At 51.6% G+C, this 24597-nt stretch overlaps 1 protein-coding gene across 6 annotated transcripts in view; it reads left to right on the forward strand.

Moving 5' to 3' along the window:
• SEPTIN5 (septin 5) overlaps positions 1-24597 on the forward strand; it is a 41139-nt gene that overhangs the window by 15370 nt on the left and 1172 nt on the right. For 2 of the 6 annotated variants that reach the window (XM_079322472.1, XM_079322471.1), the window contains exons 2-10: positions 7435-7498; positions 19104-19200; positions 19712-19798; positions 20345-20468; positions 20566-20700; positions 21371-21488; positions 21809-21910; positions 22016-22112; positions 23345-23480. In XM_079322472.1, the coding sequence (XP_079178598.1) occupies positions 7484-7498; positions 19104-19200; positions 19712-19798; positions 20345-20468; positions 20566-20700; positions 21371-21488; positions 21809-21910; positions 22016-22112; positions 23345-23480 (911 nt within the window). In that variant the 5' untranslated portion in view covers positions 7435-7483. Of the gene's footprint in view, positions 1-7434; positions 7499-14205; positions 14739-19103; positions 19201-19711; positions 19799-20344; positions 20469-20565; positions 20701-21370; positions 21489-21808; positions 21911-22015; positions 22113-23344; positions 23481-24597 lie in introns of those variants that run through there. The other 4 variants (XM_079322470.1, XM_079322473.1, XM_079322468.1 and 1 more) reach the window with 3 other exon arrangements.

Here is a 24597-nt window from a genome sequence, read left to right on the forward strand (position 1 = left end):
CTTCCATGTGAGTCAATCACACCACAACTAAAGCTTCTCAGAGGCACTTGAGCCTCAGGATTCCCCTTAGCCCAAATGTTCAACTTCAGACCTGTTCTTTCCATGTAGTGGTTGGTGTTTCTCAGGGCAGTGAGTGTGAAGCATGCCCTGCTCCACTCATTGCTGTTGGAGCTCTCCCACTGGGAACTCACAGGCTCTGCTGTGTAGAAGCTCTGTAGCTCCTCATCTCCCCAGCAAGGCAGCCTGTCTGCTGGACAGTCACTTGTCCACCAGGTCCTCACTGTGTTGATGACTTCTGCTGGCATCTTACTGAGTTACAGGTGTGAAGCCAGAACTGGCAGAAAGAAGCTGGTGGGAATGCAGCCAGGTGGGAATAGCCTGCTGCTTCATCTGCTGAAACCTGTTTGTCCTGCAGGTATTTATTCCTAGTCTATGGTGAAGAGGAGCTACCTGAACAGCCCAGGTCCATCCCTGTTGCCAGGGGTTGAGAGAGATTCCTTTCTCTGGTGCCCACTGCTTCTAGAAGGGCTGAAGCTCAAAAGGAAGAAAGGTCTCATTTTTATTGCAGTTTTGACTGGTTGTTTCCCAGGGCTGGCCTCTGGAAAGAGGCTGAGGAGCAAAGTGTTGTCTGGGAGATGCAGTACTTCTTCTGCTGTTCAACCCCAAGCTGGTTGTGTGATCCAAAGAAACTATCACAGGATTGGCAGCACACACAACCCAGTCTTCCATCTGCTTGAAGGAAGTCTAAAATTATGCAGCATGTGATCCATAGCTGCACTTGAGCATGCTCTGCCCCTTGTTCCCCTATCCATTGCACTTGCAATAGCTCATATCACCCTGTGGGGTCATGCCCAGTGGCTGCTGTGTCACCATGGCCAAGACCATGTGCATGCATGAGCTGGGTTGGATTCCAAACAGGGTGTGGATCACAGCAGCTGTATTTGCTGACAAAATGGCCCTGTCCAATAGTTGCCATTGCAGTGAGACTGGGAATTCTGGAAGAGACCTACAAAACGTGGGTTTTGCAAAGTCTGGGGTGAGGGGAAGACCCCATGACTGTGTAGGAGTATGTGTGTATGACAGTGATGTGTGGTGGCTGTTACTGCCTGAGGCACTGCTGGCTACTGCAGTCGGGTTAGAGCTTCCAACAACAAGACACTGATTCATCTGTGGTCAATGTGTTTTTAAAAGGATGCCACTGAACTGTCAGTCTGGTTTCTCTTGACCAACTGTGGCCACTGCAAGGCTCTTTTCCTTAGGACTCCCCCATGCTGGTGACCTTAATTTTCATTTTCTCAGTCTGGTTCCTCAGGCATTTTTGCTGTCTGATCCAGGTGGGAGAATCCTGCTGCCACCTTTGCCAGTGTGGCCACTTGTACCATGGAGAATGGGACTGTGCTGGAGAAAGCACAGGGTTGTGGTGCTGGTGCTCAGTGTTGCCTTGCCAGTACAAACCTGTGTATGTGGGGAGAGAGAGTTGGGCTGCTGCAGTTGGAGGTCAGCAGTTGGAGCTGGCACAAGGCAGAGCAGTGTGGCTGAGTTCATCTGATGACACCAAGCTGTGATTCTTCCCCACTGCTCTGATTTGGTTTGGATTTCGGGACTTGGGGATTGAGTGTAGTCCCTTGCAGTTTGTGCTATACCCTGCTGTTAATTCAAAGCAGTTGCTGCCAGGTTTGTTCTTGCAGGGGAAGGAGAGGGTGGAGGGTTTGGATGGCAGTCGACTGAAAGGCAGAGATAAATTAAGTGTTGAGCTCTTAATGGGGAACATGCTGCATTGGTTTGGGTTTCCCTCCCCTCCCAACCCACTTTTTAATCTGTGGCACAGTCTTGGGAGCAGTTTGAGAACGGAAGTGATTTCAGACTGGAGGTGACCTCATCTGTCTCCAGCTCTGAGGTGGAGCAGTTGGAGGCCCAGCCAGAGCTTATGATACTCGTGGAATGATGCAGACCAGTGGCTGAGGCTCCAGGAGGGCCCTGTGCCTCCTGCCTAGTGGTGTACAGCTGTGCCAGGGGGTGGAAGGGGGTGATGGCTGTGGGGGTTTTTATCCCTCTGTTCTCATCTTTCTACATGCTAGAGTGGAGGAAAGTAGGAAGAAGCAGAGTCCAAAAAAACACAGCTGGACATGTCACATATCAGAGCAGTTAGTTCCTGATGAAAGGTCCAGCCCTGTCCTGCCGGGTGCTGAGCTGTGCCCAGCTGGAAAATACACTAGGTGTGATCATGTGCTGTGTGGAGAGGTGCTGAAGGTATGGATAGAAGAGTCCCTGCTTGGTTCTTTGAATCTGAGGAGCCTGTGGATCAGCAGAAAAGGGGATCAGAGCCCTCCTGGAGGCCTTACTTTTTGGGACCCAAGATGTCAGTGGGAAATCTGGGAGATCTGAGGATCTGGAGCATGGGGTGGGAGCCAGCTGGGGTGTCAGCTGCAGGTCCAGATAGTGATGAGAAGCACATGGGACCACAGATGCTACTTGCAGAAACTACCAGATAATTCTGCTTCCTGACATGGCAAAGGGCCCTTCCTCCTGCCTTGATATCTGCTGTTTTGAGGTGGCCAAGATTTTTTGCACAGTTGGAGCCTGGAGTCCTTGGACTTTGCTGGTGTCCAGCAAGCCCACCTCTGTCCTGGATGCTGGAGCTGGTCTACCAGGTGCAGCTCTGGACTTCACTAAATGTCCATGCTTTTCAGTAAGGACAGCTTCCAAGTGCTGTCTCACAAGCTATGTGGGGGTGTCCAGCCACTTCCCCTTAAGCTTAGTTGTCTTCTGGCTCCAGTTCAAGCTGAAGAGATGCTGGGCTGTGGTAGGCTACAGCTGGGAAAATAAAAGCAGTCTTTTCTCATGTCTCTGTGGCTATGTGGCTGCAGAGATTCTCTGTAGCTGGATAAGCAGTATTGGAGGGGGAGAAATTGACTGGAAGAATTTGTTTTTCTCTTGGTCTTGTCCCAGGTGGCATCAAGACTCTAGCTTGGATATAAATTCCCCTCCCACCACTCCTAAACAGGGAAAGTTTAACTGTTCATGGGATCTAGCAAGTGACTTTTCCCAGATCTCCTGCCCTTCTTCCCTGTTGCACTGGGAGCAAGGACTGAAAATGAATTCTGTTGTGACCAGGTCACAGTGAGGACAAGAGTTTGCAGAGTTTCCTCATTTCTGCTTCAGAAATGTCTCCATGCCTGTACATGATGAAACAATCTCAAAGTGCCTGGACAAAGGTGTGTTAAAAATGCCCCTTTTTTATCCTTTGCTCAGCATCCCACAGCTGTGCCTGTGACACTGTAGTGCAATGACAGGTGCCAAGTGCTGTCTGGGTTACAGAAGAGCTCTGCCATGTCTTCAAGAATGAGTTTGGGTCAGTGGAGCCCTACAAAGGTTTGTGCTGCCAGTGGTGATGGATGCATGGTGCCAGCACTGGCTGCCTGGCAAGGCTCAGGATCTTGGCAGGCCCCTGCATCTGCAGCCCCTGTGTGTGAGCCCCAGCAGCATCCCAGAAATGGACCATTATCCCCAAGCCTTGCCTGTTGCTGAAGTCAGGAGGGCACAATAAAGATGTGTGGCAGCCTGGAGTGTGCTCGTGTGTCAAGAACAAAAGAGGCTTTGTACCAGCCACTGCCTCTGGTGGGAGGTTTGTCAGCTCTGGAGCTGGGATGGTAACTCAGGGCTCTGTGCCCAACCCTGCTGTGCTGCTCAGGGCCTCCCCTGATCCAGGGCAGGGTCTCTGGTTCTTCCTTCACTGGGGGAGGTCTTGGCAGCAGATCCTGCTTGCCTGAGCACAGCTCTGCCCAGTGGGCTGGGAGCTATAGGAGGCAGGGCTCCCCTGGTCTCTCAGGTTCAGCAGCCCAGTGCACTGTGGCCTGAAGCTGTGTGTGCTCTCTGCAATATATTAAGTTCTCCCTGAGGAGAAGCCTCAGGGTGACAGGGACAGGGCTGTAATGGCAATGTCACTCTATCTGGAGTTTTGAGGAGAAATGTCTCCTGGGAAGATTTCAGCAGAGCAGGGCTGAGTGGGACAGCTTGACAGTATGTGATAGCAAAGCAAGGGTAGATTGGAGAGGCAAAGGAAGCTCCTGTGCTCAGGCACAGATACATGAGCTTCAGGAGGAGACACTTCAGAGAAAGCTCTTTTCCAGCTATTGAGAATGGACCTGAGGTCTGTTTGCAGCATCAGTGCCATGTTGTTGTGGGGCTGAGCATGGTGGTGCCTGCCAAGTGATCCAGAATTGCCCTCTCCTGATGGGTGTGGTTGAAGGTGAGATAATCAAAAACACAATTGGCCAGAGAAGCTAGTGATGGAATTGGGATAGTAAGAGAAGATCATGTTGGGAAGGATCCCTCCATGAAACTGTGTAGGATGCTTTTGGATTTTGGTTTTGTGGTAGTTTTGTCCAGCCAGTTGCTGTTATTGCACTGTCACAGGGTGTTACTGTTGCTGTTTGTTCATGCTATGCCCTGATATTCCATCCTTTCTTACCTAAGAGCAATGTTCTCCAGGAACACTCAGTTCTGTTCTCTCCAGTCAAGACTAGGAAGATTTTATTGTGGAGGAAAGGAGAACTTAGTATATGTTCTGCTGCTCTCTGCTGTTGTTGTGAGTCCACCACAGGCACCAGATCTTCCAAAAGGAAGGAATCTCTGAAGGGAATTGCAGAGCCCATGGCCAGACTGAGAGAAGCCTCATGTCTCTTCTGGCTCACAAAAAAATGTGTGCTCAGAGAGGAAGCAGCAAACACAGGAACAGGGTAGTTGCTGAACACAAACTGCCAAGAATTAAGCAATCTGTTTTATAGTATGAAACCTCCTGTTGAGCAAGAAAACTACTTTCCCTCCCAAGCAGGTGTGACTGGTAAAGCAAGGTGGCAAAGTCCTCCCAAAGTTCAGCTGCCAGACAGAACCAATACTTCTGTAGCCCTCCTCACACAGGGTGCCTCCAGTTTTTATCCCTTTCTCCCTGCCTCCTCTTTTGGAATCTGCCCAAACTCTTCCATGGTACCAGTTGCCATTTTCATCTCCATTCTGTGCTTTTGTGCTGCACAGGCACCACTAAGCACATTTTGCTCTTCTGTGGGGCAGCTGGGTACATGGCTGGCCCCAGCAGCATGTACATAAAAATGAATGCATGGAAAAGGTGTCTGGGTAAAGATTTCTTTGCATAACGTGTTCTTTGCAGGACCCTGATACAGAAAAAAACAAGGCATGGTAGCTGTTAATTTAGGGGTCCTGGCTTATCAGTGACAGATTCCTTTTGACTTTGAGAGGGCAGGCCAAGTGATGTGGGAACAGCTTTATCAACCCCTCCTCTGCTGTGGTGCCTTGCAGAGCAGTGATTTGGTGTAGCTGCACTTGGGAGCACGTCCTCTGTGCCTTCAGGGAAGTGGCCTTTAGGTGGAATAATGATGGAGCTTGGTCACAAAATCAAAGGGGGAGGGCTGCAGTGCCTCCCAGGTGTTCATTTTGCAGAAGGGAGGTATTAGGTCACTGAGGAGGGTGAATTCAGCCTCTGTCCCAACTGGCTGGCTGTTCACTCCCTGTGTGCTCAGGAGAGTAAACCCTCTCTAGAGTCCTTTGCTGTGAGGCTGCTCGTGTGAGCCAGCACATAAATGGAAACAGATGGCTCCATCTCAGTGGTTAGTAGGAATCTCTCACTGCTGCAAAACTGCTAATGAAGTCTGGGGCTGGACTGAAGCAGACAAGGCTGCTGTGCTGGTGGGCTGTGCAGAGCTCCTGGCTCTGGGATGGGGTGCCTGTTACTGCCCCTCTGTCACAAGAGCATCAGGATTGCTGAGCTGACCCCACAGCCTGGCAAACAGTGCTGTGTCCTGCAGCAGCCTCAGGCAGGGTGTTCATCTGGGTACTGCAGAACCACCAAGTCAGTGTCCACCAGTCTTGGTAAATGATCTGTGTGGATCCTTACTGTGGATTCCAGATGTTGCAATTCACACCCATTTTATGGAAGGGCATGGGGAGCCTTCTAGTATCTGACACAATCCATGCTGAGACACTGAGCCAGGTATTTCTTCATCTAAGATTCTTTGCTCTGTTTCACTACAAACTCAGACTAATAGTCTTATTTTTGCCATACTGGTCAACATCCCCCTGATAAGGAGAAGCAACACTCAGCAGTTACAGACTATTACTCTTAAGCTTGGAAGAAACTTTGTTTAAATTCCCTTTGACAGCACAGTTTGATTTAGATGTTCAGTGACTTGAAGTTTTCTCCCATCATCACATAAAATGTGAATCTCTAGTCACACTGCAGGACATAGGGAAGTGGTGACTTGTGCAGCAAAGCTGTAACTAGGTTTGGTGTTTGCTGGAGCAAGTAGGTGATGGAGAAGGGGAGAGAAAGGTGTTGGCAAGGATTTCTTGATTCTGTTTTCGATTATTCTGACAGCTGCCCTGCAGGTACGGCCTCAGTGTCTGCAATGGCAGGGCACTAGGAGCTGATGTGAATGCTGGATGGCTGCACAACCACAGGCAAGTGGGGAACAATCCTGGTCCCCAGCTGCCTTGCTGCTCTTACCTTTTCTTCTTCATCCATGCAGCAAACTGCCAGGCTCTGTATCTGCCTGGGTGGTCCCACAGCTGTCCTGGGGACCTCCTGGGGCAGTCAGGGCTGTGATGCCCTTTGGGAACTGCACCTTGCTGCTGCTGAGTCCAGAATGGGCACCAGGGTGTGCCAGGCCCTGGGAAGCCCAGACAGGCTGCAAATGGTGCAAGAGCTGCTGACTGTTCCATGGCTGCAGTGTCTCAGCCTCGTGGCCTGCCAGCCTGGTACAGCTGGGTAATGCTCCATCCAGTTCTTGGTGGGCAGCCAGCAGTGGGCTGGCATGGATCAAAGAGTAGAGAGTCAGCTGCAAGCCCCTGGAATCTTCTGAAAGGCATTTCAAAGCCCCTTGCATGGAGCAGGCAGCAGTTTGGTTTTTGCAGCCAGGTGCAGAATAGAAGCTACCAAGTCCAGGCAGTGATGTGGAGCTGCTGCAAGTCTCGATGGTTTGCACTGGAGGGCTGTAAGCTCTGTGCTCTGTATGGATTCAGGACATTGCCCATGGAGAACATAGTATGTCAAGGTACAAGAGGATAGAATTGACAGATTGTCTCTGAAAGCTTCAGTCTACACATCTCCTGTGAGGGAGAAGCTGTGGGAAAGTTGTGGATCTCAGCAGGATAAGTCCTCTCTGTCAGGTGGAACTGATGTGTCTGTGCATCTCTGCAGGTCCTGGTGATGCTTGTGCAACCATCAGGGCTTCAGGAATCAGTACTGCTTCCAGAAAGCCACTTCTTAGTGGCAGGGGAGGACAGACAATTTTGTATGCTCAGTGAGGATCTCTTTGGATACTTCATCTGAGCACACAATCCTCTCCTTCTCTGGGAGCTCTGAGGTACAACTTTGTGTTAAATTTCCCCAGTTTCATCATTGCTCAATCTCTTCCTCAGGTTTCCTGCAGGAGGGTGTTATGATCTTTTTCTGAGAGCATCTCACACCATGGCTGAGAATCAGGTATGCTTCTCTAGGCCCTGCCCAAAAGGAGTGTTTGGCACTACTGCTCATAAATGGAGGTGTGCTGCAACCCCAGTCCAGCTGACTGAATATTCCTGATTAGCTAATTGCTTCCAATTGCCAACAACATTCACACTGTGATTTCTGTGTCACCTGGTAAAAAGGGGCAGGGTGCAGCTATGGGAGGGAAGCCTGTGCTTGCCAGGCTGAAAAGGACAAATGCTACTGAAATGAAGCACTCAAATCATCATGCAGTTCATTCTGCTGTTCATATTGAACCAAGAACAACATCCTGGGGAGGAAGGGAGCAGAATTTCCCTCTGACTAATGCTGCTGGATTGTGCAGGGCTGCGGGGGAACTGCCAGCCAGAGAAACCATCAGGAGGGGAAAGGAAATGGAAAGGGAATCTAATTATCCATCTGCAAAGACAGATGCTAGTCCCGACACAGGGCCCAGCCCTGGGCAGACTGATGTGGGCAGTGACGTTTGTACAGACTGTTTTTATGGTGGGGCTGGGAAATGGCTCCTGAGGGTCCCCTCTGGGATAGCAGATGGTCCAGCACCATCACAGCAAGCCAGGGGAGACTGGAAGGCACAGCTGCTTTCCCCAGGAACACTGACCCGTGCCAGGCTCCGAGGGACGGCGCTTCACAGCCAGGTATGGCTGTGTTGTGTGGAGATGGAGGTGGAGCACAGGCAGAGCTGTGCTGGTGCAAGGGGAGGAGGGTGAGTGCATGGCTGCCTCTCAGCAGGCTCATCTCCATCAAGTGGGCTGGGGCTACAAGCCCAGAGGTGAGGATGGGAAGGAAGGTGAAGGTTCATGTGTGCCCCTGATGTCTCAAGGTGCACAAGGACTCTGCTTCATGTTACTGAATGTGCAGAGGCAGCTGACAGCAGGGAGGGAGGGTGTGTGGTTGGAGCCTGAGCATCTGAGTCCTTTGTAGGAGACCCCCTAGGAAGGAGAAGGTGCCTCTACCTCCTTGTTCTGCAGAGTTTTCCAGGGTTCTTGCTCACACAGTCTGAGGCCAGCTTTTCTCTCCTTGGGTGCCTCCCAGAACTGAAGGTTTGCTTTAGAGAGTTGCCTTTCTCCCGTTAATTAATGGAATTTAAAATTATTTGGTGAGCTGAGTGGGCTTATACTTTTCTCTTGTGGGCATCAGCTACTCCTAAAGTTATGTTAATTGTAGCTGGAAGATAGATGTTGGGAGTTCTCCCAAGACAGTTAGTTTTCATTCTTTCAACAAGGTTTTCAGTAGCCTACTGGGAGGACTGCAGGGTTAAGAAAGATCTCCTTGCAGACTTGGGAGTATCCATGAGATGGGTGAACTGGGAATGAATCAGGAGAATTTCTGCTTGAGTGGAGTATCTTTGTTGTCTACTGCCTTGCTCTCCATGGTCTGTGCTCAGTGTGCTGTTTGCAGGTGTGGTGCCCAGCCTGGACTGTCTTCCTCTGTGATACCCTTGGATTAGCTCCTGCTGCACCAGGTGTGGGTGGTCTCACAATGCTCAGAGGCCGTGATGAATTCTCTGGTTCAGGATTCAGCCTCTTTGGTAGACAGGCCTGATCCTGCATCCCTTACTCACGTGAGCAGTCGTCTCTATTTCAAAGGGACTACTCGGTGAGTAAGGATCGCAGGATTGGGACCACTACCTGTAACTTAAACTGCACCTTCTTAGGATCCTGTCCCCAGCCTTTTCCTATTCATGTATGTTAACATGCATCAAGAACTTCCAAAACTGATCTTCTTATCATTTGGATGGAGAACCTGAGAGCTGGAAGAAGCAGTGCCTTTCCATTGCAGAGGATAAATCATTATTTTCCATCCTCTTCCACCAAACTGATCTCAGCCCAGCCAGCCTCTGTGCCCCAGAGCAATGTGTACCAGCTCGTTTCCCAAACGTTTTTCCTGGCTTCCCAGGACTGACAGGGCTCTGTTCTGCCTATCCCTTATTTTCCCAGCTGTAGCTGTGAGATGAGAGGCCGGACATCTATTTAAGCCTGATTTGTGCTGCAGAGCTGGAGGATGAATTGGAGGGAGAGATGAGCAGCAATAGTGCTGAGGCTGCTGCCGCAGACCTTCCTGCACCACCGGTTTCTCCTTCTGTCTTAAGAGACTAAATTTGGAAACCTCTGTCCTGTGCTTAAGAATGTGTTCCCAATCGGAGGAAGCAGCGAGGGCAGCAGGTTTGTCCTGCACGTTGATTTCCGTGTGGCCGTGGCCAGGGAAGCCGCCTGGGCGCTCCCTGCTCGGACACAGCCCTTGCGCGGGCCGGCTTCTCCCTCGCGCGGAACGCTCCGGTACCGCAGGGGGATCCTCGGGGAGAGCCGGGCAGGGACCGAGGGGCTGCTGGAGAGAGAGACCCGGGCAGCCACCGAGGGGCTGCTGCAAGAGAGAGACCCGGGCAGCGACCAAGGGGCTGCTGGAGAGAGAGAAACCCGGGCAGCGACCGAGGGGCTGCTGCAAGAGAGAGACCCGGGCAGCCACCGAGGGGCTGCTGGAGAGAGAGACCCGGGCAGCGACCGAGGGGCTGCTGGAGAGAGAGACCCGGGCAGCCACCGAGGGGCTGCTGGAGAGAGAGACCCGGGCAGGGACCGAGGGGCTGCTGCAAGAGAGAAACCCGGGCAGCGACCGAGGGGCTGCTGGAGAGAGAGACCCGGGCAGCCACCGAGGGGCTGCTGGAGAGAGAGACCTGGGCAGCGACCGAGGGGCTGCTGGAGAGAGAGACCCGGGCAGCGACCGAGGGGCTGCTGCAAGAGATCCAGCCAGCTTCAGGTCTGTCCAGTTTGTTATATCGTGCAAATTATCCGAAATGAGAAGCTGGGTGTGAGAAGCTCTGTGAACTCGCTCCAGAACAAGTCACGAGTTTAAACAAGCAGGAGGCAAATTACGGTTGTGGCTCCTTTTTAAGAGCTGGAAGTGGAGGCATGGCGTGAGTCACACAGTGCTTCTTGGGAAGCACGAGGCATTCAAGTGGAAGCAGAGAGCATAAATACCTTTGAAATAGAATTTGATACATTTCTGGAGGGATTATGTGACAAAGCAGCAGTGATCCTTGAGCGGAAATGAAAAGTTTGACCTGTGGGATAGGTAAAAGAAAATATGAGATCTGGCTGCTGTGCAGATGGTGCTTGTGGCACTGAACATACAGGGGACTAATCTGTGCTTTGAGATTTCTGCATTTCTTGTCTGGTATCTTCCTTTTTTCTGAGCACTACAGGATGAAGCCTGGCTGAAGTGTCAGGGCTCTGATGCTCCCAGAAGCCACTTACATGGAGCCTTGCTTGCAAGTTTGAGGTTAAATTATTCATCACAGTTTAGATCAGCAAGACTTTTTCCCTTAGATCAGGTCAGCAGGAGCCTCAGGGTGAGTGTGCAGTTCTGCTGGTAATGGAGCAGCAGAGCTCAGACCTTGCAATACCTGTGAGATTCATCTGTCTTAAGTCAGCACTGATGTTCCTTATGGTGGGAGAGGAGGCAGCAGGAGAAGAAGGTGGTAACTGAACCCTGGAGGTTCCCAGCTATGCACCTGCATGGAGGATATCAACTGTTCCTCAGCCCCCATTGCCCTGGTGCAAGCTGGGAATGGGTTTGCTGCCTGCTGCTGCTGCTCCTGTTCAGCTTGAACAAACAGCTTCTCTGGAACTGGCCTTCCCTTCGTCCTAGAAAACAGCCAGGAAGAAAATTTCCCTTCTGTGGGGAATTCTGAAAATAGCTTAGTTTCTTCAGAGGAAGAAATATAAATGCTGTTACGTGACTGTGCTGACCCTGCCAAGCCATGGATATACAGTTTTACCACTCTTCCATGCAGGCCAGGCTGGCTGGGTGCATCCCTAGTGGGACCCTTTGCCTGGCTCTGTGCTGCTTAAGAGCATCTGTCTGGATCAGGCTGAAATTTTTTCCTTCTGTGACGTGCTCCTGGTTATCCACCAAGGATGGAGCTTGAGCACTGCAGTCCCTAAGCCACAGCATCTCTGCCAGAAGACAGCTCCCCTGCAAGTGGAGGACTTCTCTGCTGTCACAGCTTGACAAAGAGCCAGTCTGTGAGGTCGGAAGGGCTTGGTGCACCCTGTGCCTGTATTTCCCTTGCTGACTATTTGGCAGATTGGGTTTGTCTGCTCTGACATTCCAAAACCTGTATCCTGCAGCCCTGCCTGGAGAGGACCTTAGAGGTGCCAGTGGAAGAAAACACTCTGGATTTACTCTAGATCTTGGAAGCCCCAAGTTTTTTGCTGCTAAGTTCTGCTGCACGAGATGTCCTCTGTTTTTCTTCTTTAAAGGAAGGTGTACATCAGATTTCTTGTTAGAGGAGTAGGCCAGGATTTACACTGTGCATTTCTAAGGGCTGTGTGGAAAGAGGAGTGTGATCAGAAAGAACAAGGGCAAAATAAAATTGACTTGTCTGTCTCTGGGAAGTTTGGACACAGATCGGTCTGAGCCAACAGCTCTGGGTGTGTCATGCGGCACATCTGAGGGACACAAACGAGTCTGTCATTTATGGTTTGGTGACTCTGAGGATGCCACATGAGCATCTCTAGGAGGGACAGGAGAGGCTGAGACCAGTTGACTGTCCTTCAGCATTTTGGAAGCCATAGTGCTGCCCACTCAGTCTTCAAGATGATCTCTATAGTCAGGACCTACTCTTCTGTTTCTTTTCCTAATCTTCTCTCTGGGCTGTCAGCGTGGCCTTCTGACTGGAATTCCTCCCTGGCTGCCAGTCCTGAGAGCATGTGTGATGTGTGAGAGCTCAAGGCACTCCAGAGACAGCAGTTCCTTGTTCCTCTCTGCACTGTCAGCACAGCTCCTAGGGCCATGAACAACACTGTGGTTTTGTCGCAACCAAATCATTGTTGACTTCATCTGTGACTGCAGCCCAAAAGAATGTTCTGATTTGGTGCAGTGGACTCGTGGGGACACAACATGTCTCCAAATGCCTTTGGAAGATGCTTGTGGTTGGTGGCCATGTGGCCTGTGGCCCCCACACAAGGGTTTTCCAAGCCATGAGAATTCATGGGAGCTGGAGAGGGTTTGCTTGCAGCTATTGTGGTTTATGGTGTGGAAGGATGGGTGAAACTTCCTGTTATCTTAAGGTTTGGGTGCACCTTGGGTGTGCCACAAGCCACTGCTCTTGCTGCCCAGTGCGAGGCAGCGTGGTGCTGTCACTGCTCTTCAGTCGTGCCAGTTGCAGACCCTGGTGGGAGAGTCCCCCAGTCCTGGAAAGCAAGGATTAGGTGAATCTAGGAGGAAGAAGAGGTGTCATGAGCATGGCCTGACCTACCACTGAGCTGAGAGAGCAATGCAGGGCTGTCAGCTCCCTGGGGAATGGAGCAATGCTGCAGAGTGAGGGCAGATATGTTCTGAGCTGTGACAATTCCTGTCACACCTGGATCTCAGTCCAGGCCTTCTGTATGAATGTTACCCACAGAATCAACTGGGAACAAAACTCAGTGAGTGTAATTAAGGATGCTGCTGGCAGAGCATGGTGGTTTGGAGGAGGGTTTCATGTGTGTGGTATGACAGCTGTTGTATGGCAGGAGTTTTCCTGCTCTGGGAGTGTTTCCCAGTTCTCTTCCATTTATTTTTATCAGCCTTTAGGACCTTGTGCCTGTGACTTCTGACATCACCATCCATCAGTTTGCAGGATGGCAGTATAGGAAAAACATTGGAAGTTTCTCCCCTCTTCTTTCCTTTGCACACTCACAGCTCCCAGACTTCAGGCCACTGGACTTTCTAGTGCCTTACAACAGAACCTGGTGTCAGCCAGGCTTGGGGTACATGGGGGAGGCCCTGGGTTGTGGCCCAAGGTGACCAGGACAGTCCTTGCTGGTCTGGCACTCTGCGGAGTCACTGCTGGAGCCCTGCAGATCCCAGAGAAGCAGCAGGAGCTCTGGCTGACAGCGAGGCAGGAGAATGGCTGCAGCCTGTGTCCTTCCCACTGGTGAACAGAAAGTTGCTCAGGAACCCGTGGGGCAAGGGACAGGTTCCTCCAGCACCACCAGTGCTGTCATCTCCTGTCAATTCATTATATATACTGTGGTATTAACCCCCTGGTTTCCAGAATGGTGTGATTATATGAAATTATGAGCTCTTGTCTTTTTTATATAAATTCCTGTTCAGTTTCATGGCTGCACATAAAAGCTAGAGGGCATATTTATAGAAAGGTTCAGAGCCCAGACTTGAGATTTGAATGAGTTTTTTGGTGTGTTGAGCTGTTGTTGGGTTGGGTCAATCTGCTTGATGAACACACATACTTCCTTATTCTGAAACGTCTTCAGAGTTCAATGGTTGCTGTAAGATCCAGAATGCATCTGCTGCTAGTCCAACTGGATTCAGAGATGAAGCTGCAATAGAGCCTGGAGTAGACAAGAGATCAGCCTGCCACGTACAGGCAAATCCATGTCAACCAGAACTGCAATCCGGGGATTATATTTGAACCTTTTGAGGTTTGAATATTTGAACTATGTGAACTGCTTTCTGGGGGCTTTATGGACCCTTGGGACCTACACCCACACCGCCAGAAGCAGCACATTTTTGCTGAGAGCAGGTTTCCTCCGGCAAACCTTTGTCTCGGCAGCGTCAGGCAGGGTATGTAAGAAATCCTGCAGCTGAATAGGCCCATCTGTCAGGCGGAGTCAGGCCGATGGCAGGGACAGCATCCGGTACGTGCGCAGCCTCTCCGCGGGACGCGGCGGGGCGAGCGGCATCGCCTCTGGCCGCGGCCGCGGTGGCCTTTGTCCTGTCCCCGCCGGCAGGCTCCTCCCGCGGCACGGGCGGAGGCAGGAAATCCCGGGCAGCTGCCTGGGAGCCTCCTCGCCTTTCCTCGCCGCGCCTGGGCTCTCCTCCTCGCCTCGCCTCGCCTCGCCTCGGCACCGGGGCGAGCCGAGCCAGCCCTGCGTGTGTGTGCACGCGTAGGCGGGGGGGCTGCCGCATGGATTCGGCGAAGGCTGGGAGGGAACACATGGGTTGGGGTTTCTCCCTTGGCCCGCGGTGGGTGTCCGTCCGTGCTGCCAGCCGCGGTCATGGATTCGATCATTATTCAGGAGCGGTTAGTGGAGCGGCTGCTGTCTCCCCGGACGCAGGCACAGCGAAGCCACCCGGGCAAGCTGAAGGTACAGGGATGTATTTATAGCACTGCGCGAGCCGGGGAGCAGCGGGGACAGGAGGGGGGAGGATGGTGCCCGAGAAGACGCGCGCAGCACAAGATGAGACCTCTGAGGAGCAGAGGAGCGGAAAGACGCCGGTAAGGGAGGGACGGGGGCACAGAAAGGAGGGGAGCAGAGGGGAGCAGCCCCCGAGGGGCGCGGGGGGCGGCTGGGAGACGCGCGGCGCTTTGGTGCGGTGTTCGATGCACTGATTCCCTGTTTGAATGGCGTGTGCGTGCATGGGGGGGCTCGGGGCAGGAGTCACTGCTATGTATGCCCACACGCAGTCCGATTTGTGTTAATTAACGCTGTGTTAATGCTGTGCTTCGCTGGCTGCGTTCCTTCTCTTCAGCAAATGCTGGTGGGCGAGTGGTTTTGCCGATACTCCTGTGCTCAGCCTCTGGCCCGAGGAGCAGATGTCCGTGGCAGATGCCTCGGGGGCTGTTTGTGTTATGAATTTATGCAGCTTTCTGCTATGAAAGGAAGCAAAGAGTCTGCCTCTCCTCCAGGGCTGAGCTGTGCTGGCTGCTGCAGACGCGGATGCGGCGGCCGTGCCTGGCCGAGGGGAAAGGCTGCAGGAAGGGAAGGGCTGCCTGGGAGGGAGCGGGATGGCTTCTGCTGGGGGCTGTGGCACCGACAGGGCCCCTTCCCCATGAAGAGGCAGGGGCGCCAGGGTCCTAGCACAGACAGCTCCATCATTTCTGGGGCTTGCTCCAGATCCTGATAGGGATTATTCTTCAAATTTGCTGTGGTCCCATGATATTTAATTTTAGCCTTTTGAATGTACTCAGCAAGGCCCCTTTTATCCTCAGGCTGAATGGTGAAGTCACGTGGGATCTGGGTTGGTTTAAACAGCACATCCACCAGAAATGTGAGGAGGGGATTGGGAAGGGCAGGAGTGATGGAAGCTGTACGCTGTCTTGGAGGTGCAGACAGTCCTGTGAACACCTCAGTACCAGGATAGCTTCTCTGTGCAACACATCCTGAATGTTTCTACGCCTCAGGAACAGGGCTTGAGCCCACCCAGGGCTTTGTTGCTTGGCTGAGCTCCGAGGGAGAGCACTGGCTGCCAGGGGAGCCCTGGCCACCTCGACTGGGTATTAGAGGATGTGAGGATGTGATATGTTGCTGTAATGTCTAATGAACCAGCAAGCATGTACCAAAGGAGAGTAAGGAGAGTGTGTTTTGCTTGGCCTGGGGTGCTTTGGTTTGTGACAGGGTCCCAAAGGTTGGCCACAGCTCTTGGTGGCCACTGTGATGGTGTGTGGGGCATGTTCCCAGGCACATGGTAGTGGGATGCCAGCGGGAACAAAGGCAGCAGCATGGAGCAGGCAGTGGGAGAGGGGCTCCTTGTGCCAGAGGGCCACTGTCTTGTCTGGCTGAGGGCCTGTCCTGACAGCTGGAGCTGGCAAGGGAAGTGCAGGGCAGGAACCAGCTGTCCTGGCTTCTGTCAGCTTGGTGGGACCTGGCTTGTGAGGGTCAAGAGCGTGGGGGGGTGTGTATGTGATGCATTTAGGAACATGCTCCATCCAAGTCTCTCATCTAATTAATGGGTTTTAGCTTTTCATAACCCAGAAAGCTTCCTGTCTCTGTCAGCCCCCCCAGGACTCTCCACCCTGTGCATGGTTGTTCTGCAGATACTACCTGGAGGTGGTGAGTGGTGTAGAGCTTTGAGCAAGGCACACACCAGGCTCAGGAGGATGCTTGGGCTCCTTAAGTGCCATAATGATATTGCCATGCTGGCAGAGGTGGTGGTACGTGCCTGTCACAATGCCTGAATATGACTGGCATAGGAGCACAAACTGTCTCAAAACCAAGGTGAAGGACCAAGTGAAGATGAAGAGTCAGACTGGTGCAGAGACCATGCTGCTGTTCTGAGAGAGGGCTGTTATAAGAAAGGTATCCCTCCTTGCAACTCACCTTGCATCTCTTGCCTTCACCCATGACAGGGCTCTGTAGTGTGTCCATGGCTGGTCAGAGGGAGATATGGCTGAGGACACAGTTTTTCCCCTCACAGGCCTGGCTGCCTCCCATAGTGAGGAAGCTCTTCTGTTGGTATTGCACTCAGCATTGACCTTCCTTTCTGCAAGGGAAATGACTGCATGAGTCATGAGTAAAGAGCAGTGTCCTGCACCAGTGGGATTTGCTCATTTTGAATATCGTGATTCCATGGAGCCATGGGGAGGCAAGTAGAGGTGCAGTAAATCCATGCTCTCTTGATTGGGCTGAACAGAAGTGAGAGATCAGGTTCAGCCAGTTACACCTGGCAGAAGAAAGTGGAGTTGCACCAGAGTGCAGCTCCCCAGTGTCTCCATTGTCAGCCCTTAGTCATCTAAGTTAAAAACCAAACAAAACAAGAGAAACGCACCTCAAGCCTCAGCCATGGTTTCATTAGCACATTACTAGTACTACTTCACATGTCAAGTCACTGGAGTGACTGAGTGATCGCTGTCTTTCCAAAGTCTGGTAAGGATCAGGGCAGGAGAAGCACAAAAGGAAAGTATGTTGTACATTTGTGCTGCTTGCTGGGAAACACTGAACCTTTTACTGTGAGCTGTTGGCTGTTCTGTGTCCATTTTGAGATGTGTTTTACCAGGAAGTGAAGCAGCTACCAGACAGCTCTGGTCCTGAGAGACAGAGGCTGGAAGCAGTCTTGTCTTCCTTGTTCTTGGCAAGTGACTTTGCCATTACCACGTTTCTCACTTTGCTTTGTGCACCTCATTTGCCCTTTGCTGAGCCTTTGGGTGGCAGCTTGTGGTGTCCCCCAGGCAGGCATTGCTTTGCTCATGCAGCTCGTTAGAGCTGCCATCACTCATCACCCGGGGGTCTGCTCTGCTGCTGCACTGCTGCTTGGGATGTCACTACCTTTTAGGTCATTTAGAGCATTGTAGAGCATTACAGCTGCCAGGGGAGCACTTTGGGCACTCTCTAATTCTCCCCTTTGCTCTAATTTCATTTTCTCTGTCCCTTCTTGCCTTTCTGGAGTATGGGGTGATGAAACAACATTTCTTCAGCTGTGGGAGGTGAGGGAGATCAGAACCCACAATCACTGAGGACTAAAATGACCAAGTTTCAGACCCAAGCCAAACATCAGTTGCTGGAAGGTGGTGACAGTGCTAAAGGACAGAGTCCTATGGCCATCAGCCACATCTGTTCCATCTCAGTGGGCAGCTCCAGAGCAGCCATAAATTGAGAGGAGGAGACTCTCTGTCTTCCCTGCTCAGTGTCCCCAGTGGAACTTTGCAGTCTGTCAGACTGAGGATGCCCAGGGATTCTCACACAGGTGGATGTGCAGCTGTAGATAGCTGTTGCCCACCTGCAGTGTGGAAACAGGTACAAGTCAGCATTGCCTGAAACTCAGCACCCTGGATCATATTTTGTATTTCTTTGAGTGTGTGGCCCAGAAATGGAGATAGTTAAACTTAGGAATGGAGGTGTTCCCTGCTGTGCCTGGAGAATGGGTGAGGACAGTCATGTGCTTGAAGGTGTCCATGGAATAGGAGCTAGGGCCAATTTTGAGGAACTCCTGGCTCTGTGGATGTGTCTGTGATGTGAATCCAAGTAGTATGATTATATTCAGTGATGTTGAAATGCAGAATCTATCATGTCTCTAGCTCAGGCATTTGTGAATGGTGTAGTGTGCTTGTAGAGAGCATGTGCTATCCTTGTGGGGTGCCTGTGGATTTTGTGCTATGAGAGAGCACTCAGTGACAAGGGGCTGTGTCGGAAGGGTGGTTGGATGGTAGGTAACACCCCAGTGATACTAAATGTAATATCCTCACCAAAATAATCTTAGTTCTGTTATCAATATTTCCACATCCTTCCACTTCCCATGCTCCTTGAACTTTGATCTCTTCAGAAATAACACAAGAGATTACTCAGGATTTCCTCTTATTCAGCCAGGAGTGGCTGTGACACAGCAAGAAATAATCCCCTCTCAGGTCAAGCAGAAGCTGAGCCACTGTACCTTCCTCTAGACATGGCTCAGGACAGTGCAAGTCCCAGGGTGGTAATTACAGAACTCTCCATCACGTAGCACAGGTGCCTCTGGTGGGAAGGATGTGGAAATGACCTGGGGAGAGGTGGCATTTGGTGACTGTGCAGATGGAGATGAGTTAGGAAGGCTGTCTGTCAGCAGCAGCCCTGGATATGCTCTCTGGTGGGAATGGTGGGATGTGCCTTTTCCCTTGTGCTCTCTGTGCTTGGAAGCTGCTGGGGGGTAGCCAAGCAGGACTGTGGCTGGGACGTGTCTCTTTGTGCCCTGTGGGAAGGGCCAAGTCCCTAAGCCCAGAGGAGGTGTGTGCCTTGACCTGCACTGCTGCCAGAGCAGGGACCGGCCTCTCCTCCAGCCCTTGGCTCTGCCCCAGGGGCTTTTGAGTCCCACTCTGTGGGTGTCACTGTGTGAGGCTCAAGCAGAAGGGGTGGCACACTCTGACCTGCTGCCATCCACCTCTGGCCTGCAGGACCATGAGAAGCAGTACGTGGGCTTTGCCACTCTGCCCAACCAGGTGCACCGCAAATCCGTGAAGAAGGGATTCGACTTCACCCTGATGGTTGCAGGTGAGACTGCCCGTGGATGGAGGTGGCTGTGCCACATGGTGGGTATGGGGGGTACCAGCTCTCCTCACTTCCCTTAGGGGCTCCCACAGTGCCTGGATCCTCCCCTCACTCTGTTCTGGCCCTTGTTTCAGGCCCTGCTCTGCTCCCCAGCCTGTGGCAGTTCCCCCAGTAGGAATGGGCCCCTCCTGACCCCTCATAACCCACTAGAGCAGCTTTTCCTCCACCAATGACTGCTCTGGGTAGTGAGAGCTGAACAGGGACGACCAGGGGAAAGGAAGGAGAGGGAGTGGGAGAGCTGGGAGATTACATTTGTGTAAGGATTGAAACATCTTGCAGCAGAAGTCTTTCCACTGGTAGAAAAATGTTGTGCCAATAAACAGCTTCTGACAGCTCGTCTTTCTTGCTTTCTCTGGCTCAGGATTCAAAGCCTTGTTCAAAGTTTCATTTGTAAGTCAATTAGTGGGTCATGTTGCTTGCTTTTTCCTCCTCCCCTTTGCACTCTGTCAATTAGGAGAGTCGGGTCTGGGCAAATCCACGCTGGTGAATAGCCTGTTCCTGACAGACCTCTACAAAGACAGAAAGCTCCTCAATGCAGAGGGTAAGTTGGGGACAAAGCAGGGAAAATGGGACTGTCCTAAGGACTAGCACTTTGGTTCCTTGCTTCAGCAGCAGTTACAAGTTTGGCTGGATCCCAGCTCTCTTGTTTGTGGCTCTGCTCTCCTTTGTGTCTGCTAAGGCACTAGAATTGAGCAAAAAGGGTTTAGCTGTAGGGCTCTTCTGTCCTTTGAAGGGAAGATGAGGCTGCAGAAGCAGCAGTAGCCTTTTGGGATGAGATATTGAGATTTGTCTTTTGTTCTTGGGTGCTGGGTTATAGTCAGGATTCCCCTTCCCCAGTGACTGGACAAAATGTTCAGAACAGCTGGGCTACAGGCACTTCAGAGCTTTGTGTATCTTCTTGGAGTCTGTTTGCCTACTGCTGGCCTCTTGTAGTACTACCCCCTTGAGGCTCCTTAGAGCATGATCTGGGGTTTTTGAAACCTGTGTTACTCCCTCTGTTCAGTGACAAGACAGAGCTGACTTGTCCTGGGTGCAGAGAGGATCCCCAGCATTACTGCCTGGTTTTAACTCATGTGCTCCTGTTCAGAGAGGATTAACCAGACAGTGGAGATCATCAAGCACACAGTGGACATTGAGGAGAAGGGTGTCAAACTGAAGCTGACTATAGTGGACACACCAGGCTTTGGAGATGCTGTTAACAACACTGAGTGGTGAGCAGGGCACTGCTGCTTCTTTTTTGTCCTTGACCTCACAGTCATTAGGAGACAGGAGACACTACTGATGATTTTGTTTTGATTGAATTCCCAGCTGGAAGCCCATCACTGACTACATTGACCAGCAGTTTGAGCAGTATTTCCGTGATGAGAGTGGCCTGAACCGGAAGAACATCCAGGACAACCGAGTGCACTGCTGCCTCTACTTCATCTCTCCCTTTGGGCACGGGTGAGAGCCCACACTCCAGGCCTGGGGGGGTGACTCAGAGGGAAGACCCTTGTGCCCCAGGATTGCCCTGTAGCAGCTTGTACACTGCCAGGGCTGTTGGCACAGGAGAGGAGCTGTCTGGCTGTTCTCCCCCTGCTAAGCATCACAGCACTCCCTTCCCCTCCCTGGCAGGACAGACTGCCTGTGAACAAGCAGAGCAGATCTCCCTCAGGCCTTACAGCCTGATTTGAAAATCAGGAGAAATAATGCCATGCAGACCTGTGTGTTCCTCTCTAGCTAAGCTGGACTGATGTGTAGGAAAGGGAGTTTTCAGCTGCCTTCAGTCCCTGCCCCTTGCTGCGTTCTGTGTCAGCCTAGCCTGGAGCAGCTGAAGGTGCTGTGTTGGCTGCCTGTGGTACAGGACAGCTGGAGGGAGACCCCAGGCTGTGGCCTGAGCAGTATTTGGACTGCAAGGGAGCAAATACCCAGCCAGTGTCTGTATGAGACACTCAGCAGCTGAAATTGGAGACAGCTCTCCTGAAAGTACAGCCCTAGCTGAGGGCTGTACCAGTGCTGCTGCAGGCTCTTGGGACAGTGCTGTCCTTTTCCCTTGTGCCTGGTTGGTGAGAGAGGCTGGAGGGGGAGCTGCCCAGTGTATCTTTGCTAACAGTGTCCCTCATCCTTGCTGCAGGCTGAGGCCTGTGGATGTTGAGTTCATGAAGGCTCTGCATGAGAAGGTCAACATTGTGCCCCTGATTGCCAAAGCCGACTGCCTGATCCCCTCTGAGATCCGGAAGCTAAAAGAGAGGGTGAGATGCTCTTTCTGTGCACAGTTATACCTGAAGTAATGGCAGGGATGAGCTGAGGAGGATGGGGAGATAGACATGCATGTATTTATGTATCTGTACAGTGTTTGTGTGTGTGTGTATACACACACAATATCTGCACACACAGCTGCAGCTGTGCTCTGCTGTGAGAAGGGAAGTCAGCAGAGAAGCTGACTAGAAGACATCAAATTCTTTTGCCATCTGTAAGCTATAGCAAAACATGGTAGCACAAACAGAATAAACCCAGCATTTCTATATTGTTCAGTTTTACATCCTTTTGGTTTTGTCTTGCACGGACACAGATCCGGGAAGAGATTGACAAATTTGGCATTAAAGTGTACCAGTTTCCTGAGTGTGACTCTGATGAAGATGAGGAGTTCAAGCAGCAGGACAGAGAGCTGAAGGTAAGGAATCTGCTCAGCAGTCTGGGGAATCAGGCTCATGAGGTATGTGAGAAGGGGTCGGTGGCAGCGAGGCTGAGCTGGGCTCAGCGGTGCCTCTCGTTCCAGGAGAGCGCTCCCTTCGCCGTCATCGGCAGCAACACTGTGGTGGAGGCCAAAGGCCAGCGGGTCCGTGGGCGGCTCTACCCCTGGGGCATTGTGGAAGGTAAGCAGGGAGCCTGGGCTGGCAGCACTGGGAGGAGGGTCAAGGACAGACAGGCATTTCCAACAGGGATGGCAGGGGAGAGCTGGGACTGTCTGTGCCACCTTTGGCACATGGCAGGGGGCAAGGTAGGGTAGAGACAGAGGCACTGGGACTGGCTCAGGAGTTCTGTGTCACTGGGAATATATCAACAACCCTCCCACTGCAGACTGAGGAAAAGAGGTGCAGTGTAAATGGATGAATGCTTAAGCTTTAATGTGCACTAGGACATGGCTTCTTATTATGCTGGGGAAGCTGGGCATTGCCCATTTATTTTTCTGGGAAGAAACTGTTGCCTTCAGTCAAACAAGTATAAACTCTCATGCACTCCCTCCTCTGCTCCTGTAAGTGCTGGAATTACTGGGCTGGAGGCTGTGCTGATGCACAGTGTTTGTTAAAAACTTTCTTCCTTTCTAAAGGGAGAAATTTCATAAAGCCCTTAGGCAGAATTACCCAGCAGCTTTTGCTGCTGTTGCTGATTTGCCCTTGCTGGTTTGTTGCTTTAAGGCCTTGCAGCTTTAGATCCCAAAAGCTTGTGTTTACTCTCGTGGACTGGTGCTGGCTGCTTGGGCTGCCCAGCTGTTAGCTTGGCTCCCTCAATGGCTGCAGAGGGGGATGCTGGCATTTGGCAGTAGGATCAACTTTGTGAACCCCTGTGCCTGATACAGCTGGTTTTCCCCAGCCCTGCAGAGATGCAAATGGAGATCATCACAGCAGCACAGTGCTTCCCATAGTGCTGTCTGGAGCCAGGCTCCCCCTGGCAACAGCAGCTCTTTCAGCTCTTCATTGCCTGCTCTTGGCTTTGCCCCTCAGGGACTGATTTTGTCCACAGGGGCCTTTGATAAGTCCTGAATTCTGATTAGACAATGCAATTTACCTCCAGCACCAGCTGTGCTCACTGTGGTTTAACAGTGACATTCCATGTATGTGGGATCCTGTCTTAGGGCTCTGCTGTATGTGATTAATTAATCCTTTTACACAGAAGAGGTCCAGGGAGCACAGTGCCTTCAGCAGCCTGGCCTCAGTGTTGAGAAGTGCTCTGAGACCTGTGCCAGGGCAGTGGTGGGGGACGATGAGGAAGAAGCCCTGGGGTGGGGTTTTAGTCCAGTCTGGGTGTCCAGGAGCTGAGAAGGGGCTCCCTGGAGAGGCCTGGTGAGGTGTGATATCCAAGCACTCTCCTGCTGTTGCTTCCACAGTGGAAAATCAGGCGCACTGTGACTTCGTGAAGCTGCGGAACATGCTGATCCGGACACACATGCACGACCTGAAGGACGTCACTTGCGATGTCCACTACGAGAACTATCGAGCTCAGTGCATCCAGCAAATGACCAGGTAGGTTCCCACCTCTGGTGGGAGGGGTCTGTCACCCTCTGTGGAGCTGGGATTGCTCTCACAACAGCTCATTGGTCAGGAGGCTGTGGATCTGCTGGAGACTTGCTGGGCTGCAGCCTTCAGGAATGGCACTGGGAGCTAAAATGGCAAATCCAAGCATGTTTCCCACAGCCTGAACCCAAAGCAGGAATGCTTCTGAGAATCCACATTCCTGTCTGAGGATTCCCCATGCAGATATAGAGAAATAGGCCTGGAGATTCTTTTGAGGAGCTGTTTCTAGCAGTGGATGAAATACATCCAGCCTAATAAAATGGGATAAACCATCTCACTGGTGAGTGATAGCTGTGTGCATTGCTGAACAGGAATGCATTCTGTGGTCTGCAGTTATGTCTAAATAATAGCATGGCCCTTGGGATGCTGCTGTTTCTCAGACAATAGGACCCAGCCAATTAGTAAGACAACACATCTCCAAGGATTTCTCTGCATTGCCTTCCCTTTGTATTTGATGCTCTGTGGTTTTAGTCAGAATGATCGGGAGACAGAAGAGAGGACACTTACAGGCTTCTCATTTGAGACCTCTATTTTTCCTTCTCCCTTCCATGACTGAAATACTGGTGAAAAAATTTGGGTTTAAGTAGGTCTTGGCTCCTCTGTTGTGAACCATTCCCTTCACTTCCTGCCAGCCCTGGCTGGGCAGCTCTGTGCTGCCACGTTGCAGAGCAGAATAGCTGTGCTTCAGCAAGGAACTCCTGCATGTGTGCTGACGTGCAGGTTGGCACATTCTCCTGACACACAGTGTTTCCCAGTACTTTTGCATAGCAGACAAGCCTGTTTTTTTCAGCAGCAAGTATATGGAGTCCCAAAATAACTGTTAAATGCTAGAGCTGGGTGAGCAGTGTCACAGCTGCTATTTAGGTAGGCTGTGTGTCTATTAAAAGAAGAGCACAGTGAAAACATGGTTGCTATGCCTAGAGAAAGCTTCAGTTTGGTGCTGTTTCTCACGCCATGATTAGCTCCTTGCCAATGAAGTTTCATAAAACCAGCACAGCCCCATTTCTAGAGAGTCGTTTTTGGTAGGACATCTTAAGCTCCAAGGCTGGAATTGTCTCACTAATGA

This window comes from Erithacus rubecula (genome assembly GCF_903797595.1).
Source record: "Erithacus rubecula genome assembly, chromosome: 19".
Taxonomy (NCBI): domain Eukaryota; kingdom Metazoa; phylum Chordata; class Aves; order Passeriformes; family Muscicapidae; genus Erithacus; species Erithacus rubecula.